The sequence below is a fragment of the Gossypium hirsutum genome, chromosome D01 (genome assembly GCF_007990345.1).
Source record: "Gossypium hirsutum isolate 1008001.06 chromosome D01, Gossypium_hirsutum_v2.1, whole genome shotgun sequence".
NCBI lineage: Eukaryota > Viridiplantae > Streptophyta > Magnoliopsida > Malvales > Malvaceae > Gossypium > Gossypium hirsutum.
In genome coordinates, this window is record NC_053437.1 from 62562132 (window position 1) to 62582206 (window position 20075).

Below are 20075 nucleotides of genomic sequence, written 5' to 3' on the forward strand. Positions count from 1 at the left end.
TGGATTTCAAGACCCTTTGTGATAAGATAAGATTCTAGCCCACGAATTGATGCTTCCTTGCTCAAATTAACCCCTCCAAATAAACTTCGATGATATTGATTCCATCAATACCGCTTTATTCGATTTAATCAAATAAATAAAATTTATATCCATTCATAAATCTCCTTTATTCGAATCAATACTACTTCAAATATTTTAAATCAATCCAATTACTTAACCCGTTCTAAAAATTATACAACAATATTTAAATTAAAAAAAAATTAACATATCTTTTACTTTTGCCTCTTAACTTTATTCGTGATCAATTTGTAACTTAATTCAATCAACTGATTTAATTTTAATAAAATAAATTATTAACAATTTATACGACTTTTTAAAAAAAATCAATTCAATCACCAATTCAGTCTGGTCTAGCTGATCCAACACGTGTTGAATTCTAAACTTTCTGTATACTTACATTCTCAAAAATTAGGAATCAAACATTATCGATGAAACAATTTATCGCCCCACGAAAATCTTGGGGCCAAATTTGAGACTAAGATGATATACAAGCAACGACATACCTTTCCATGACTTGTGTGAACATTAAAACCGTATACATACATACATATATATATCATTAGTTTAGACTTCAGAAATTTGATTATTCATAAAAATCATATTCCCAGAAGCCTTCTTTATAAATATCCACCAACTATCATGTGTCTAAACGTGTTTTGATGATGTTCTTCAGCTTGAGGTTATGTCATTGGTTTTGAGAGCTTCCACCGTCAATGCCTGCATCATATTCCATGGATTTTTACATTTTGTAGCATAAGCATTGCAATTACTGATCTAAGATGATGAGGGAAACAAATAGAGAAGAGAAGGGTAAATATCCATTTTCGTAACTGAACAAGGTTTAAATTGGTACCTAAGGTTTGCTTCAAGGTTCAATTCAGTAACTAAACTATTTTGGCCCAATTGAATACCTGAACTTCGCTTTATAGTTCATATTGGTCCAAATAAGACATTTAATGTCGGTACCAATTCAAACTAAAAAGCCAAGTTTAGGTGCCAAATTGAATCTTAAAGCCAAGTACCTAATTGGAACAAAAAAAAACCTTAGGAACATTGAAGCAAAGTTTAGGTACCTAAATGTATATTTACCCAAAAAAGAAATATAACTAAAATACTTGCCTTGAGCATGCATCTTCTTTTCTGGCTCATAATGGACCACTTAGATTTCTTCTCATTACCCTTAGTTTCTCTTTAGCTTTCTGGGCTTTGGTTTGTGTTTTCATTGACCATTCCTCAAAGTACTGCAAGGACAAAAAAACACCAAAAATAGGATGAACAAAGCAAAAAAATGAATCTAGTATGATGCTTGTAGCCATCAATGCTTATATTTCCTACTCTTATGCATGTTGCCCCCATCATAAAGTTATATAACTTTTCCCCTTCTGATCATCTTTTTTTATTCTCTACTTCATATGGTGCATTGTAAAGCACATGGAATCAGTTGAATGATTTACCTGTTGCTTTCTTTTCCTCTCGAGTTCCACCTGTTGAAATGCAAGTAAAATGAGATTGAGCTGCCATATTATATATGATAAAAGCTACATCAAGATCTGAAATTTCGATAAATGCGAAAAGTAATACGAATGTTACCAAAGCCTGCTTGAGGTGAGTATTCTCTTGTTTCAATTGGTTCAATTCTGCTTCTAGCTCAACTGTATATGCCTGTTAAATATAACCAACCTTGTAAGAATTGAAGTATTATGCCTATATACTAATGACCTACACAATAGAAGATTATTTCTCTACCAGTAAATATATATGTATAGTTGTATACACATGCATATATATGCATTCACTTCCAGCAAACAGTAGTTGTAGGTAGTACCTGTTTTCTAGCTCTAGACCTTGCAGCTGATTCCCTATTCTTAATCATCCTGCGTTGCCTTCTCTCGACTACTTTTTCTATTGGACCATCAATGATTCTTTTCCTTCCTCGTAGTCCACCTATCTCTATCCCGAATTGAGTGGCTGCATTATCAACTTGATTGGTACATATCCCATCTGGTGATACCGGACTTATTGGTGATACCACTCCCATTGCCTGTCCCGGTCCAAAGCCACCAGCTGCACCTACTTTTCCGTTATAACAGATGGCTGTTGACGGTGGGGCAGCAGCTGGCTGGTAGCCGCCACCCCCCTTACCATCATTAAGATAGCGTGATGAATCACCAAGGACTCCACTTGGAGGCATTGTTTGATATGTACTCCCACCAAAGCCACCACTGCCACCCATTCCCATAATTGGCCTGGGAACAAAACTCGGACCCACTGCAGGGTTATTGCTAGCCTGATGCAACCCGAACTGTTGTTGATGTTGCGAATGCGGCGGTACTGCCGGTGGTACGCATGGTTCCCGAACTACACCTGCCTTAACCAAGAAATCCTCCAAGGTCATTTCCCCAAAAGTCGGTTGTCGAGTACTAGTATTCTCAGCATTCTGCACATTGCTATTGTTACTCTGTCCTTGTCCTTGCTGCACTTTATGTATCTCAGACCAAACTTCATCAACAGTTTTCCGACACAATGGTGCCGGAAGTGAAAGCGAGCCTTGTCGAGGCAAGCTAGACTGCCTAGCTACACCTTTACTGCTTGCTGTTTCATTCAAAGATAAGTTAACATGGTTGCTAACCTGTTCATTTACACCATTGTTGTGATGATTGTTATTAATGGAGTTTGTAGCTTGGTTTTCTTCAGCATTCCAAATGCTGGTAAGGAACTCGTCCATGTTCATCGACCCAAAGTTCTTCCCACATAGCGTGTGCTGGAATTCATCGAGAGTGAGGGAATAGATTGAGGATTGTCTTCCAAGGGCCGATAATGGATGATTCTTTAGCTGCTGGTCCACCTCCTTCAATGTGGACTCGACCTCGCCAACCTCAGAGTCCTCAACCACCATTTTTGCGATGAAATCTTGCTTTAAACTATAAAAAACGAGATTATAATCGATAAATAAGTATTGTAGCAGATTGTTAAAGGTGGGGCCAAAGCATGATTCTTGAATATCAACCCAACATGTAAGCAAAAAGTAAAATTTAAGGGAAAAAAAAGGGTGCATTAGACTTTCACTTAGAACAGTCAAGTAAATAAATTGAAGTACTAGTGGGAGTTTAAGTTCAGTAAAGTTGATTTAACAATGGAGGAAATAGAATAATAAATAAGAAAAAGATAAAATGGGGTAGTGCATTTTTTTAATGTAAAAGATAAAAAGCTTCAAAAGTGGGTGAACAATGGGAATCTATTAGCTTATCTTGTTTCACTCCACCACCCTCCATGAATTGAAATAAAATATTGTTTATCATGTCAGAAGATATTACAAGTGCTTTATATTTTCGATATTTATTTAAAAATTTTATGTCAATTTTCTTTGGATACTATATCAATTGTGATTAGTTTAATATTAACTCACATGTAGAAAAATTAATAATTATAAGTAAATATAATTTTAAAACTAGAACAATAATGGTACCTACCAATACAAATTATGGTCATGTTTCCAAATGTTATAATCAAAAGGAGACCTAAAGTACAAAGATACCATCTATGACCTATCTAGGCAACAGGTCAGGCTACAATTAAAATATTTAAAATTAATTATAAAATATATTTTATTAATTCGGACACCAATTAAGCTAAAAATAATATAATTAAGCTATATTAGTAATACTAAAGATATATAAGTAATTTAATTTTTAAAAAATTAAAATTCCTATTTTTCTTTCACCTTCCTATTCAATTTTTATCATTTTTATTTAAACTATTAGCATTTTTATTTCTTTATTGATAATTATTTGCATTTCTCAATTTCTTTAATAATAATGATTTTTAAAAGGTAATTATTACTTAACTAATAATTTCTATGATTTTTAGGTTATTGTGACTTTTCACCTAATCTTTAAAAAAAAAATTCACCTACAATAATTGAACTCAAATCTAAACATGAAACCTTTTTAAGATTCAAGCTGTGACTCCTAACCATGAATTCCTTTACACCTAATTGATTTCTAAATTTTTCATAATGGTTAAAAGATAATATTCAATATAAAAATTATTAAAATTATAATTTATATAAATATAAAATATTTTAAATACAAAGAAGAAAACATAGCAGGAGCAGAACCAAGAAGATGATCTTTATATAGTGGAGCAAAGATATTGCTTGGCAAAGAAGGGAGCTACAAAGAATCTTTCCTACTATGGAAAAGATGATAACATCCATTGACTAATCAAATACCGCTAAATTAAAATTTAATACTTTTTTTTCCCCTCTCATAAGATGATAAAAAGGGGCGAGCTACCTAACAAAAATACCTACTATACTATTCAATAATTTCTTCTCTAAAGTGTAAATATGTATTTGAACAATTTATTTATTTTGGATATGTCTTACCATTACATCGACTTTGGTGTTGCAAAGTCAATGTAATGATAAGATAAGTTTAAATATAATAAGATTAATATATATATGTATATATTGTTACACGATTGGGAAAAAAAATGTTGCATGATATATAGATAATTGAACGACATATGGATCAGGCAAAGTGAAGGATACATAAAGGAGCTAAAAGGCTCACCCTAAGTTAAATTAATGACTAAGTAATTGAGTTGATAAATAAATAGGGTGATAGTAGTGTTTGATGTATGTAGTGACAAGTGATTTTTGTTTACTATTAAGATAAATCTTATGTTCATCATGCCTTCTCTAACCCTTATCAAAATATAATATATATGCATGGAATGGGACAAGCCATAGAGAGAATATAGCTTCAAAACAAGGATTGAAAGAACACATAAAGGGATCCCTATTAACGCATTTCTTGAACCATAAAAGAAGCAAAGCAAGAAACTGAAGAAGGATGTATGAACATACCTGGTTTCAACAAAGGAAAGGAGATATGATTGGAGCTGAAAAAAGATGAGAAAATAGGAGGGTTATTGTGGTTGAAGAAAATGGTTAGGCAGTGGGGAATATAAACAAAAACGTAGAGGGTGTAAAAGTGAGTTTAAAGTTTCCCGGCGCAGTGGGGTCCAAAAAAGTCAATTGGAATCGACCCAAAGGAAGGGAAAACTTAATAAAAATTGGGTAATTGTGCTGTCTCCCCAGTTCCAAAATGGTATCACCGTTGCTTTGATCGACACGTTTCGGCCATGTGGCTTGCTCTGCTTTGCTTTACTGCTCTTATCTCAACGCGTGTGCTGCTGCTGCTGCCTCTTTTGCTCATCTTAAGTCGACGGAAACTAAAACCCTTCTCCGTCTGCAACCTAAACCTCCCATTCTACTACTTCTTATTGGTATTAAAATATTCCTATTCTACATCAAATACAGGAAGAATGCTTCTGAAACAAGAACATAGGTTAAATCCATCATCTTATTAATTTGATTAGTCAATCGGTACATATGATTCTAATCAAATAAATTATAAAAATTTACAAAATTAGAAAAAATTTAAATTTTAAAATCGGATTCAATCAATTTTTTAACGTGTTTCATACTAATTGCAATTGTTTTTGTCTCTCATCGGAGTCTGGACCATATTTCAACTTATTTCCAATTCAACCGGTTTGGTTCAATTATGAAAACACTAAAAAGAATTGACCATGAAGCTTATTGTAATCCGTGTTGTTTGGATCGGACCGATTGGACCAGGAATTGATTGGGAAATTAATCTAAAAATGGCTTTAAACTAGTTAGGCCAAAAATCGATACGAAACTAATTAAAAACTGGTTGAACTAATTTTTTTAAAAAAATTTAAATTTTTTTAATTAACCGGTATAAGAAACATTGATTAAAATTGACATAAAATTATTTAGAATCGAACTCAAAATCTCATACTTATAACATAATACTCTTACTACTAACCGAAGCTGATGACATAAATATGCAGTTATAATATTTGAAATCAATACTTTAAAAATTAAAAAGACTAAAAATGATAAAAGAGACCAAATCCGCAAAACAATTTTTTTGTTATGCATACAAATATATATATATAAATATTTTTAATTATTATTTGACAATAATATTGTGCCTATGTAATAATCAAGAACACAATTGATATTATTTTAAAGTTAATTGAATATGATTTTTTAACTAAATTTTATATACTACTTCCGTCGATCATAATTTAAACAAGATAATAATTTTTTCGTGAGTTACTTGTTCCTCGTAACCCTTTAATCTACGAGCATATTTAAACTACCAATTAATATAAATTGTCTTTTACATACGAAATAATATTTGTGATGTAACTTTTTATTAATTTAAAAGGTATCAATGAGCCATATTTTCTTATATCATTAGGTTATACATACAAACCCACTGAGGACATATTAATGTAGAGATAATTGATGAAAATTGCATATTTCCATAAGTAAATAGTTTGGCTATTTCAATAATTTATCAAATACGATGAAATTGATGTACTTAGTACACAAAAACCTAATAAAAAGTTATTGACGTCCATCAAGAACTCGTCGTATACAAAGCAAAACTCTGTTTTGATACAAAGTTACTTTTATTTATAATTATTCTTCGATCCTTAAATTAAACGAAAATATATTTAGTCGTGCTTGAATAATATATTCTAGATTGTTACAATAACAATAATAACAATTGAGTTATATTAATATATTTTAGTTTATTGGTAAATGAATCTTAGCTCGATTGGAATGAGTATTATCCTCAATATAAGAGGATGTGAGTTCAAGTGCATTGAAGTGCATTATCCTCTTATTTATGGATTAGGGAGGGACTATTGATAATTCTAAAAGATTATTCAAATATATATATTAGCCTATTACAGTAATATTTAATATATTTCCAAAAAAAATTAAAATGTATTCAAATGTGATACTACAAAGTTATGGTTAGACATGTGAGGCACGTGCACTTTTATTTTTGTGGGACAGTGTGAAAAGTGAAGGATGAAAATATGGGTTTAGAATTTAAAAGGACGACAACATCATGGGTGGGTTCGTAGGAATATGGGAATGGGATTGGTAAGGTCGCTGTTTTAGGGGGCTGCTTTTGGCTATTTTTGCATTCATTTTATGATTTAAGTTTAATTTTATTGAATTTGGAACAACATTCAGATAAAACTCTCTCATTAATGTCGACTTTAAGATTTAAATTTGATTCAGATGTTTAAGGAAGAAATTCACTTCCACTTCTTTGAAAACATATAAGATCGAACCACCCTCAAATGCATCCTTCATCTGAATATAGTAGTAAGTATGTTTGAAGCTATCAACGAATGTTGCACTGTTGATAGCAATGGTGAGACACATTGTGCTTCTAAGAAAACATAAATTCGAACCTGAAAAGACGATATTATTGGAAAGGATAGTCACGAATCCCGAACATGAATCGTAAAATGAACATGTTGGATACCAAGATAAAAAGTATGTTTGAAGCGAGTAACCGATTTAGTCTTTTTCTCTGAATTAGTGTATCGATCAATTCTTTATTCAATAGATCCGGCCAATCGGTCTAATTCCAACAATATTGAGAAAAGGGAATTTGCAGCTCTTTCATTTCTTTTTGGCTCATTTACAAAGATGAATGTATATATTTTGCAATGCTCCTATCAGTATACATATTCTAGAATTTAAGAAAAGGTTTTCTAAAGTTCCGACACTTGCCCAAGATTTGTTGATGTTGCTTAAGTGGGAAGAGAGAGAAACAAAAGAGGAGGGGAAGATCAATGTTTTTTAAACCAGATCAGTGGTCGAACTGATTAGGTTATTGGTTTGTTGGTTCAATTAAAAATTATTAAAATTTAAAAATATTAAAAAATCCTGATTCAACTGGCTCCTGATCTAATTGGTTCAAAGACACTTTCCAAATGGTCCCTCGATCAATTCTCGATCTAACTAATTGATTCGGTTCAAACAACACTGGAAGACATGATTAAGAGAATAATGGTGGGAAGTTCACAGTATAGGGTGTCGAAAGTCTTATTCTTTAAAGATAGTCTCTTCTTACTTTTAATGAGTGGGAGCTAGTTGTGCATACTTTTCGACAATCATTCTTTTCTTGATGTTCATGGATGTGTCAATGACTTTGCTAAAGCGTGTGTTAGTATATATATTCTTTGAGTCACATGTCACTTCGTCGGATCTTTAAAATCTTTATAGTGATAAGTTAATCTGTACCTTACAAGTGACATATGGGGTATAGGAAGATCTTTACTATTGATAAGGCAGAGTTAGGTGGTGTACATTATAGAAGCTATGGAAACCTTTCTTTATGGAAAAGAAAGAGAGAGATTGCCAAATTGGTTATGCCGATAATCCTTAAGGGCTGTGTTTGTTAATATCCCTTATTGTGATCTTTGATTCTATTAAACAAAAAAGGGATCACTAGTTTTCTTGAAGAATAGCTACAGAAAATATAACACTTTGCTTTATTCCAAAATGTGGGATTAAGGGAATAAGATGGATAAATTACAATGGCCATAAATGAAGGAAAGTATTGATGAGATGCCATACTTATTTTAAGAGTAAATTATATTCAAGGTTAATTAGTTATTAATAAGTTTGTGTCTTGGTCATTTAAACTATTCGAAAGTTTTTATTTAAATCATTGGGATGTTAAATTTTTCTTTTTAAAATCCGAGTAACGAGCTCCAACTAATGATTCAACAATTCATAGCGTGGATCAATATCCATTGATGAATAGAGGAACCTTAAATTCAAGTTTATCTAACGGTCAGTATTAGATATTAGAGAAGAAAGTTGTTTGGGTTTATAGATTCGTGACTTTTAAAGTTATTTCGTGAAGAAAAAAAATTGTGAAAGAGAAGGAGAAGAAGAGCTTCCGATTGATGCAGACAACGCTAATAGAGAATGTCATACAACAACAATTTTAACAGCCCATTGACTTAAACGAAAACTTTTAAATAGTTCAATGACCATATTATAACTTTTTGAAATTAACCAAAATGTAAATTTACTAATAAATTACTGACATTGGGTGTAATTTAATTACCCTTTGTCGAAACCACTTTTTTTGAAAACAAAAATAAGTTATCGACTTTAAAAACAAAAATTGGAGTCGCCACCGATCCTTTATTAAGGTGTGATCGGCTCACCAAAAAAACAATTCTGGTCTGCAAAATTTGAGAAAACAAGTTCGGGAGTCAGTTACGCACGAGGAAGGGTTAGCACCCTCGTAACGCCCAAAAATCGGTACCAAATTTGATTATTTTATGTCTAGATGTCGAAAATTTGAAAAGATTTTAAATAGAAATGTTTAACCCGTGAATGGATTAAAATGATAAAACATTATCATTTCAAAGAAATAAAACATCACACCCAGTAAGTTAGGGCACAATATTTTATATCTTCAAAATATCGAATATTGCTTTTTGTTTTAGAAATTCTTATTTCGAGATAACGAAATGTCGACCAATAAGTTAGGACCCGACATTTTGAATTCCCGAGAATAAGCTTTTATTTGAAAATTGCAAATTTATTGTGAAATAAATACTTAGCTTGCTAAATTCATCGAAAAAATGATCACGATCCAGTAAGTTAGGACACGATCTTTCTCGAGAATCATGATTGCCAAATATTTAAATTTTTTTAAAGAAATCGATTTAAATACTTTGATAGAACCAATATACACATTTTCTTTAAAAACATGATAAAATGCTCGTGCATATATACGAAAATCACGAAAATGAATCAATAATACAATGTACGTGCATTTAAAATAATAATAATAATAATAATGTATAAACATAATATATTAGTAATTATCAAAAATATGGACATGTATATATAAAAACAAATTTTAAAAAAAATATATATTTATAAAGGTATAGAATAATATATATCTATGTATACGTATATATATAAAAATATTTGGATCATAAAATATAGAAAACATATATATATTATAAAAGTATATACGCATACATATGAATATAAAGTTAAGAAAAATAAAATAATAATAAAATATATTATATGTATATAGTATATATTTAAAACGTTTTAAAAATATTTATATGTATATTAAGAGGCATATGCGCATATAAATAAATATAATAATAGTACTATATAATATGATAATAATAATAAACTAATAACGATACAGTAATAATAATATAAATAAATAGTATTAATAACGTAATAAATATAAAAAATAGCAAATTAAGGATTAAATTAAAAAACAAACAGAATTTGAAAGCTAAATTTGAAAATAAAAACAAGAAAGGGAGTAGTTTAAAACACGCGCAACAGGGAGAGGACCGAAGGAGAAAATTACCCAAAAACACTGCACAACACTGCACTAAAATAAAACAGATTCGATATTTCATGGATAAATTTGAAAACAAAAAGAAATGGTTTTGAAATAATAGGATAAAATGGAAGGATTAAAAACACAAATAACCCATTTCAAACTCTAGTTAAAACCTTATTCCCTTTTGCTGTAACAGCAGCCTCAAGAACTGCTCCATCCTCTCCTCTGCTTTGCAAGCCAAACTCCCCCCTTCCAACTTCGATTTAGATGAAGAGAAGCAAAGATGTCGACGGCGCACTTCGTTTGGTAAGGATTTCTCCTCTTTCTTTTATTTTTGTTTTAAAAAATTAAAGGAAAAACCCCAAAATAAAATAATAAAAAAACAATAAAAAGAACAGGAAAAAAAGAACAAAACCGATCACCTTTCCAAAATTCTTCCTCTGATTCTTTACTTGTATTTCATTAATCTTTCAATACAATATTTTGCTCCAATTTCTTATTTTTATCCACTCTCTCAATAATTTTTTGATACAAAAATGTCAACCCCCTCTTCTCTATTTTTCTTTTTTCTCTTCATTTTCGTAACCCCCGCCATTTCTCCTTTTTTCCTCCTTTTGTTGCCGTTTTTGATCTGTTTCAGGGACACTGAAGGAGACGTGCAGGACGTGCGTAGAAAGTGACAACCGCTGGCACACACGCGCTGTGAGAACCCGATGATTACGGCACCGTTGAAACTGCTACTGTTTTTTTTTTTTTGCTGTTTGTTTGTTTTTTTTTGGTGATTTAGGCTAGTGGGTTTGATGTAATTGGGCTTTAGGCTAATGTAATTGGGTTACAATTTGGGCTTGGGTTAATTGGGTTTAGTAATGGACTTCTAATTTTAAATTTGGATCTCTGAAGCTTTAGGCGAATTGGGCCGTGTAAAGGATTTTGGGCCCCGGGCAATAATTGGGTATTACACCCTTATTTTAATCTGCTTTGGGTGCAAAGGCCAAAACTTATAAGAAAATAATTTTAAAAAATGGCCAAAATCTATTGTCTGTATTAAAGTCTATAAGTTAATAACTACATCATCTAATTCAACCACGTAGAAACTACAAAAGAACCATGTAGGAACTGACAAACAATCACATTACATACACACCAATATTTGGATATAAAGCTTCATAAATTAGATCCTTAAAAAAGAAAAACCCTTCCCTGCATGAAATTATATAGGTCAACTCAATCCATCACCTTGGAACATGTGGTACAAGCATTAGATGATACCATAGGAATTGCAGTGGAAAGATCAGATATAGGTAACAAGCAATTAGCAAGTAAAGCATTGCTAGTTGCAGTGAAAAAAGCTTCCCAATAATGTGGTGGAGGGATACTATTAACAGCTTCGATATTGATCTCGAAAAGCTCTTCGTCTCCTTCTTCATCTTCATTTTTCATCTTTGTTATAATCTGGGTTTCGCTGCTCTTTCCTCCATGATCTACAATTTCATCTTTGATACTGAACGAAGCCATTGATTTCAGTGTTGAGTTTGTGAAAGTTTGGAGCATCCAGCTTGTGTTTAAATATGTGGAGATGGGGGGTTTGGGGTTAGTGGGGTTGAGGGAATAGGTGGGAAGTAGAACGCTCTTCAACAAATTCACAACAAAGTTTGGTCAAAACAAGCGACAAAATCAAACATCACTTTTCGGACTCTTGGCGTTGCTTTTCCCATGGGTAAAAGTACCTATTTTATCATCTTTGTCATAAAAATATCGAAGAGTATATTAATCATTTCTGTTTAAATTTTTATTCACTTATACGTGATTAATAGAATAATCAGATACTAACACATGGCATGCTATAAGTAAAAATGCTGACGTACAAGAACCAATTTTTTTCGTATAATTAAACTACTTTTTATATTTGGCTTTACAATTTATGAAGCTTAATCATTTCAAGGTTTATAATTATCTCTTCCAATAATATCATGTTCAGATCTTAAATCTGAGCTCTCTCCGAAAGTGTAACGTGACATACTATTATATCTGCGACCTGTTGATATATTTAAGCTTCCTTTAACGACTACATTTACCATAGCAATTTCTTTTGGGATAAATATCAATTTGATAAATGAACTTTGATTTGGTGCAATTATACACATGAAACTTAAATTGTGTTTCATATTTATGTACGAAACTTTGATTTTGAATTCAAGTATACAAATTTAAATAAATGAATACACATGTTTATTTTCATATTGGATTAATATAATTATTTACCTATGCAATCTATCAACATAAAACCTTGCCAATTCGATAATATTGAAAAATGAATTAAATCAAAATTTTATGTATAAAATTATACAAAATCAAACTTCTTATATAGTTTTAATATTTATCTTTTTTTTTGTCTCTAACCTCATTTTTTTCACTAAAAGTAAATATTTAAATTATTTAACATATAAGGTGGAAAAAATATTTTTTTCCCAAAAAGAAATTGTATAAAAGAAAATATGTTGTGTCAATTAAACTGTGTTTGTTGATGTCAGGTTTCTGATGTTCTATCTGGGAGCATGTTTCACTCATTTGGCAACATCCGATATTCATGTGAATACTGGGTTGTTGAAAAACTACGGTAGCAGTCAGCTAGCCCTTCCCATATAATGTTCATCAAAAGAAAGATCACCACGTTTTTCTAAAATTCTGTTGCCTGTTTTAGTTTTCTTGCTGTTTCTATCATTTTCTTTGCTTCCAAACACGTCATTTCATTCATAAATCATAGACTCTAGCAGCAAGGGAAGGTAATCAAAGGTAGCAAAACCAAAAAATGAATTAACATTCATAGGCCGTTTGTTTTGCTGGTCTATCTTGAGAGGAGTATTATCCATATTGAAGTATGAACCTTGATTTTCTCTCTGTATATCAATATGTTGCTCATCGGACATTTTAATTTTTAACTTACATGCCATCACCTGCAGTTTGACATAATGGTCATGTGTTTATAAAGAATATTGGAAAGTCATTCTTAAGGAAAACTACACCTATGTTACTAAATCAGTAGTCAATTTTTATTTTAGTAGTTTAATTTCAAAAAAATTATTAAATGGTGACTCAACCATTTAAAAGTATTTATTCGAGTCGTTAAGCTATTAAAATGATTATTATATAGCATTCTCTGTTTATACTGTCTACGTCAGTCGAAAGCTCTCCTTTTTTTTTTCTATAGTTTGATTTTTTTTTCATAAAATAATTTTAATGTCACGAATTTTCAAATCAAAATTTAAATAACTTTCTTTTTTATCTTCGAAATTGACTATTAAACTGAATTGAACATAATGTATATTCTACTTGTTGACGGGCACTAATTCATCGTACCGGTCACTGTATTGTTACTTGGAGTGGGGCGAGAGATGTTGCATCCACCACCGCTCCACAGCTGGCATGCTCTAGTTCACAACCCACTCTGCTCCACCATGGACCTGCTCTGCTCCGTTTCAATTTAATTTTTGCTACTTCTCTTAAAACATTTTTAATTTTTTAAACGCAAATAAATATTTAAATATAAATTTTTCACAATTTACACGTAATTCTTTTAAAAAAAATTTAAATATAAAACAAGTGAATTTTTCTATACCACAATATTACATTTCTACTCTTTTAATTATTAAAAATATACAAGGATAAAATGTTCATATAGTGAACTCTATGCGATAGCCTAATGGACGGGATGTTCACTGCCCTCGGTGTGACCTGGATTCAAGTTGCATTAATCATATTTGCTATTTGGGATTTACCTTGTTCTTGTATTCCAAAAAAAAAAATCATATAGTGTAGCAAGATGAATACTCCAACCCATCTCACCCCACATCCACTTTCTAAAAAGAATAAAATCAGAATCTTTAGATGGTTTAATGGAATTGGATCCAACTTGAAATAAATAATTTTTAATTTAAAATATTTTAATAGAGTTAATTAATAAATTTAATCATTACGAAGATTATTATTGTCATCAATTATACTGATTATCAATATTTTTAACTCTTATTTTTTAATCGTATAATATTGTTTTAAAATAATAAAACTTGTCAAAGTGAAGTGATGGGCTTGAGAAGTAGAGGCAGCCAACTGCTACAACACAAGATATTGAAATTTTTTTTAATCGAAAAGGGAAAGGAAACAATTAGAAAATAGAAAGCAACATTTAAGAAACCCAACTGTCTCAACAACCAAACACAAAAACAGCATTTCTTTGTTTAGTTCAATGGTAGTTGTGTTTTTAAGGAAAATTAAAGGAATACAAACAATTAATTATAATTTTATTTTATTATTAAATCTTTTTTAAGACTAGAATTAGTCCTTCATGGTCTTATTGGCCAACCAACAAAATCAACAATCATATAATTTTATACCCCGTACATGCTTTTAATTCAATAAAATCTTGAAAAAGACTTTAGCTTCAGCTTGGGCATGCCCCATACATGCTCTAGGACCCTTGGTGCTTAAAAAGTATTGAATATTAAACCTATATATCACCTATAGTTAAAGCATGAAAGGGATTATTTCCCTTGTGCAAATTGAAATAGTAATACATATTTACACATCCCACCAACAATAAGAATGCAGGTAAAAGAAAAGGGTAAATTTGCAGCTTGCAGATGTAATCTACGCATATAGCAGTTTTGAAGGGCACTATTAGAACTAGAAGTTATGCTATTAAGTTCCATGCCTACTATAGAAACCTGCAGTCCTACCTACGCGCTCTTAAAATTCTATACTTAAAGCATGTAATATATCCAAGATTGAAAACCTGTGAAAGTATTGTGACAACATTAAGCACTAATGCCCGGAGTAAAGACCCTTTGAACTAAAAGTTATGCTTTTCGGGCCCATGCCTACCATAGAAACCTGCATGTCTTGCGTATGTACTCTGAGAATTCAATACTTAAAAGGAGTCATACAAAGTATTCCAAGATTCAGAACTTATGAATGCAACGTGACAAGATCCCATGTTAGAAACGAGCAAGATATATGAGGTTTAACGAAGAAAACAGCAACAATCAAGAGAATTAGGTTTGTAAAACTAGTTAGAAAAAAGTCGGGACAGCATATATATACATACATATATAAAAGACTTTCTTGCAAGCGAAGTTACTAGACTTTCCTGCAAATAAAATTTTATTTTTAACCCTAAACCCTGAAGAAAACTAATAATCTTTGCTGTCTAAAATGAATCTGTAGGTAACTCAATCACATAAGAATTAGAGCTTACTAAATTTGTAGGGAACTCAATCACACAAGTCAGAAACATTAAAAACTGGACTGATATGCAAATCTGTTGGCAACTCAATCACATAAGCATTAGAGTTTATTTTCTTTAACATCGTACATGACCTAAACTTCTTTGGCTTCAATTTGTGATGATTTCCCTAAAACTGAACTTAATTTATATTTAGCCTCATGATGTAAATACAAGCACTAATGCACAGAGTCTATATTATAAAATGATACCTCCAATTCTTGGCTTCAAGTTTAAAAGCCTACTAAACTTCCACACCAAAAAACTGATCTAAATTTATATTTAGCCTGTAAAACCGTAAAAAGAGATAAAAATCATCATTATTCTCAAGAGAATCAAGGACCCAAAGTGAAAAACAATTTTTCCTCAGGCCCAAAGAGATGTTTTCTCCTTATTGCCTTAATATGCTTTGCCAGGACGAGTAAATAGTTTTATTGAAGAGAAGGGCTAACACCAAGGATCTCTCAGAACCCACCTCCAACAATATAGTACTTGATAAAACAGAATGATCAGAGTAACTTGATCATGAATTATATCTAATATTGATGCAAATAGATAACAATGAAGAAGGTAAAATCCTATTTCAAGCCCTCAAACAAGTTTATCTTCTATCTTATGCGGACCCACGATTCAGGTACGTGTTTCTACTCAATAAAATGATCCATTGGATAGCTTGATGATGAATTAAATCTAATAGTCAAGCGAACAGATCACAATGAAGAAGGAAAAAGCCTATTTCAAGTCCTCAAACAAGTTTATCTTCTTCTATCTTAGGTGGACTCTTGATTAGGATACATAATTGTACTCAATAAAACAAAATCATCTGACTAGCTTGATCATTAATGAAATCAAATATTCATGCAAATAGGTGACGATGAAGAAGGTAAAATCCCATTTCAAGCCCTCAAACAAGTTTATCTTATCTTATGTGGACCCATGATTCAAGTCCGTGTTTCTACTCAATAAAACAGAACCATCTGGATAGCTTGATAATGAATTAAATCTAATAGTCATGCAGAGAGATGACAATGAAGAAGGAAAAAGCCTATTTCAAGTCCTCAAACAACTACCTTAAGTGGATTTGTGATTAGGGTACATGTTTGTACTCGATAAAACAGAACCATCCAAATAGCTAGATCATGAATAAAATCAAATATTCATGCAAATAGGTGATGATGAAGAAGGTAAATTCCCATTTCATGTCCTCAAACAAGTTTATCTTCTTCTATCTTACTCAGGCTCAGGATTCGGGTAGCTTGATAAATCCAAAATTCACGAAACGAATAATAATGAAGAAGGTAAAAGCCTTATTCAAGTCCTCAAACAAGTTTATATTTTTCTATATTAGTCGGACTTGGGATTCGGGTTCATGTCAAACACAAATATGCTCAATAATTTTTTTCTAAAAAACTTAGGATACATTTGAAAGATCATATAGATATCCATGTCAAGTGAAAAAGAGCTCAATACATACCGAGTAATAACTTTGAGCTAGAAAAGGCAAATTTCTATGAAATTTCAGTCCAGTTCAACATTGTAGATATCAAAATTCAACCAAAAAAAAAAAGAAAAGAAAACCTCTTTAGAATACATAGCAATTAGTATCCACTAAAATAACCTAACCCTAGATACAAGCACATTGTGCTTCAATTAAAATATAACAAGAAGCGAAAACAAAGTGTAGATCAAGAAACAAGCGTACGATATAAGGCCGCGATGTTCTTCACCTCCATCAGCAAGTGCCACCATTAAATTGGTGCAAGCCCTAGTGGCCCAAACAACGAAAACCCCAGCCACAGCGTACCTAGCAACGCTCGTCCCCTGGGGAATAAAAAGCGATGCTGCCGAGAAGATCACCACCGGCAACATACAATAACCAACCACGCTCGTACACGTATGAAGATCTAGGTTGCCGTTGCGACCCGCTAACATATTGAAAACGACATAGAGGAAAATCGAGGAGACGACGATCCAGCCAAGGATGACGCCGAATTGGATCTTGCCAGCGAGGAGTTGGAATAAGCAGAGGGATAAGTAGAGAAAGATAGGGCCTGATAAGTCGGAGTCTTTATGGGCCGTCGAGTTCACCCGGAGAGGGTTGAGGATGGATCTGGTTTTGTACCAGATTTGATCCGGGTGGATACCGAGTTCATCGAGAAGGGGCTCTTCGTCTTCGAATGAAGCGGATCCGGTTGCTGCGGAGGAGGAGATTGAACCGCCTAAGGATACCGACGACGATGTGGCCGAACCCATATCGAAAGACATGAAGGGTAAAGCGGAAGAGGAGGAAGGAGGGCGTGAGGGTTGGAATGGAGCAGTGGGTACGCGGCGTTGGTTGATGTTTCCAACGGAAGGGTTGACTCCGCTGCCGGAGGGGAAGACCACCGGCGGCACCGTGAATTCTTTCGCCATTTCTTGTTAAAGCTACAGAGACTTGTTTTGTGAGTATCTAGAAATTACTATATTTTTTCCGTGGAATCTTTTCGTGTTTCCAAGTTTTAAGCTTCTTAATGGATTTTATTGGGCGCTGATTAGACCCGGCCCGGCCTGCCGGGTTTTCGGGAATTTAATAAACATTTTTATTAAATTTTAATTATAAAAACATATTAAATATGAAAAAATATTTGCTACACCACGAGTAAAGTTTTTAGACTCGATAAGTAGTGCTAGAGGGTGAGCGTACATTGTCAATGTACCAAATGAGATATTACTATTCTATTTTTTTATATTATTCATATTCGTTTTACAGTTTATATTCAAGATTCGTGACTGCCCCTCCCAATAATTTCATCTCTAGGGGTGAATATTTGATTGAATTAAATGAAAAATTTTCGAGTTAATTGAGTTGATAAGTGAAAAGAAGTTCCTAAACCCTTAATTTATTCATGAAAAGCTTATACTTGTTATCAAGAGCAACAAGGTCGTTGTAGTATAGTGGTAAGTATTCCCGCCTGTCACGCGGGTGACCCGGGTTCTATCCATGGCAACGGCGAATATTTTTTCAATTTGAAAGCTCGATTTCTGAGAAAGAGCGATGAAGAAGCTGTACTTTCAAATTATGTCTGATTAATACTTCTTGGGTATCGTCTCCATTTTCAAATCTATTCATGAAGATAGTTGAGTTGTTAGTCCAGAATATAGTGTTCTATGATAATTTAATGAAACTCACTAGTAACTCGTAGTGATTCTGAACCATTAAGTTTGTTTTTTCCCCCTGTAAACTATCAACATTAATGGATCCATTATCCAATTAAAGAGAGAACAATGATAATACTATATGACAAAGATGATGGAAATAGGAAGAACTTGGGTCCATGTCTGGGGTCTTGATGTCTATATATCCTGCAGAATCAGGGTTCGCCATTGTTATAATAGGAAGAACTTGGGTTAGAATTGAAGCTGAGGTTGAGGTGGTCAGTAATGGTAATGGCTGAATTTTTTGGCTTAGAGTAGGTGGGGTTGGAGAATTTTTGGTTAAGCTCAGATAATAGGGCTTGATTCTCCTCGTTGAGAAGCTTTGCTTTCTTCCTCAACCTCTCATTCTCTTTCAGTATGTAACAGTTCTTTATGTATAGCTCTAAGTTTAGCTTTTCCATGACTATCAAAACTTCCTTCAACTTGCCTGTAATGGTCCCCCGAAACCCAGTTAAAAAACCAATGGGGTATTAGGATAAAAGAAACCACTGTAATTGACACAAATTATATGCATGGCATTAAAGATCACTAATTGAACAGAAACTTACACTATAAAACTGGTTATCTTATTAGTGGAGAAACAAGCAGGTGGATGATGGCAAGTGATACTTGTTTTGTGAGTAATATTTTGTAGGAGCAACCCTGTATGGTCTATATATAGGGGATTATAATTAGGGCAATAGCTGTCCAAGACTCTTTCGGCTGGCCTATACATGAAAGAAAGGGATAAAGGTTATTACAAGGTCGACTGCAGATTGAACATGTTGGTTGCTACTACATGTGCTTATGTTATTCTTAGACATAGATTTGTTCTTTTTAGCTGTATTCAAGTAGAATGATGGTTCCAGTTGGTATAAAAGAAGGGGCCGAAAGTAAAAAACAGATAAAGAAGATAAGTTCAGACATGGAGAAAGACAGGGGGGTGGGGGGGCTTAAAAACAAAGAATAAAGGAGAAGCCTTTAGAAACTAATTCAAATACATTCAATAGTAAAGAGACTAATTTAATTTGATCCCATAATCTTTATAACGAAAATATAAAAATATAACCTTTTTCGCAAATAATGGAAAATAAAATAAAATAATTTTTACCTTTATATGGATTTAAACTAATACTAAAGATTTGATATTTAAATAGGTTTGTGTGTATTAAAACCTTATTTGCCCTTGTATATGAAGTTTCTCTTCCTGTCTAGATGGACATTTGAATAGCAGCCTAGACATGCTTTCAGAATAGTTTAATTGTAATATAAAGTTGACATTTTTTATTTTAATTTTCATAATGTGTTAAATTATC

The 20075-nt window shown here is 32.3% G+C and overlaps 2 protein-coding genes and 1 long non-coding RNA gene across 3 annotated transcripts; 1 reads left to right on the plus strand and 2 right to left on the minus strand.

The window, feature by feature from the left end:
• Positions 1-468: 468 nt before the first annotated feature.
• Positions 469-5410, minus strand: LOC107928148 (protein ABSCISIC ACID-INSENSITIVE 5). Its single transcript, XM_016859334.2, has 6 exons — positions 4931-5410; positions 1886-2981; positions 1651-1722; positions 1515-1544; positions 1180-1301; positions 469-777 (listed from the first exon to the last, which is right to left on the minus strand). The coding sequence occupies exons 2-5, from the start codon at positions 2954-2956 to the stop codon at positions 1206-1208; spliced, it is 1269 nt and encodes a 422-aa protein (XP_016714823.1). The 5' UTR covers positions 2957-2981; positions 4931-5410; the 3' UTR covers positions 469-777; positions 1180-1205.
• Positions 5411-10328: 4918 nt separating this feature from the next.
• On the plus strand, positions 10329-11279 carry LOC107928159 (uncharacterized). The gene is made up of 2 exons (XR_001692565.2): positions 10329-10613; positions 10948-11279. It is a non-coding gene; the product is annotated as an uncharacterized lncRNA (long non-coding RNA).
• A 5723-nt stretch (positions 11280-17002) lies between these two features.
• On the minus strand, positions 17003-18077 carry LOC107928217 (protein YIPF5 homolog). The gene has a single exon (XM_016859404.2). The coding sequence runs from the start codon at positions 17995-17997 to the stop codon at positions 17236-17238; it is 762 nt and encodes a 253-aa protein (XP_016714893.1). The 5' UTR covers positions 17998-18077; the 3' UTR covers positions 17003-17235.
• Between the last annotated feature and the right edge of the window lie 1998 nt (positions 18078-20075).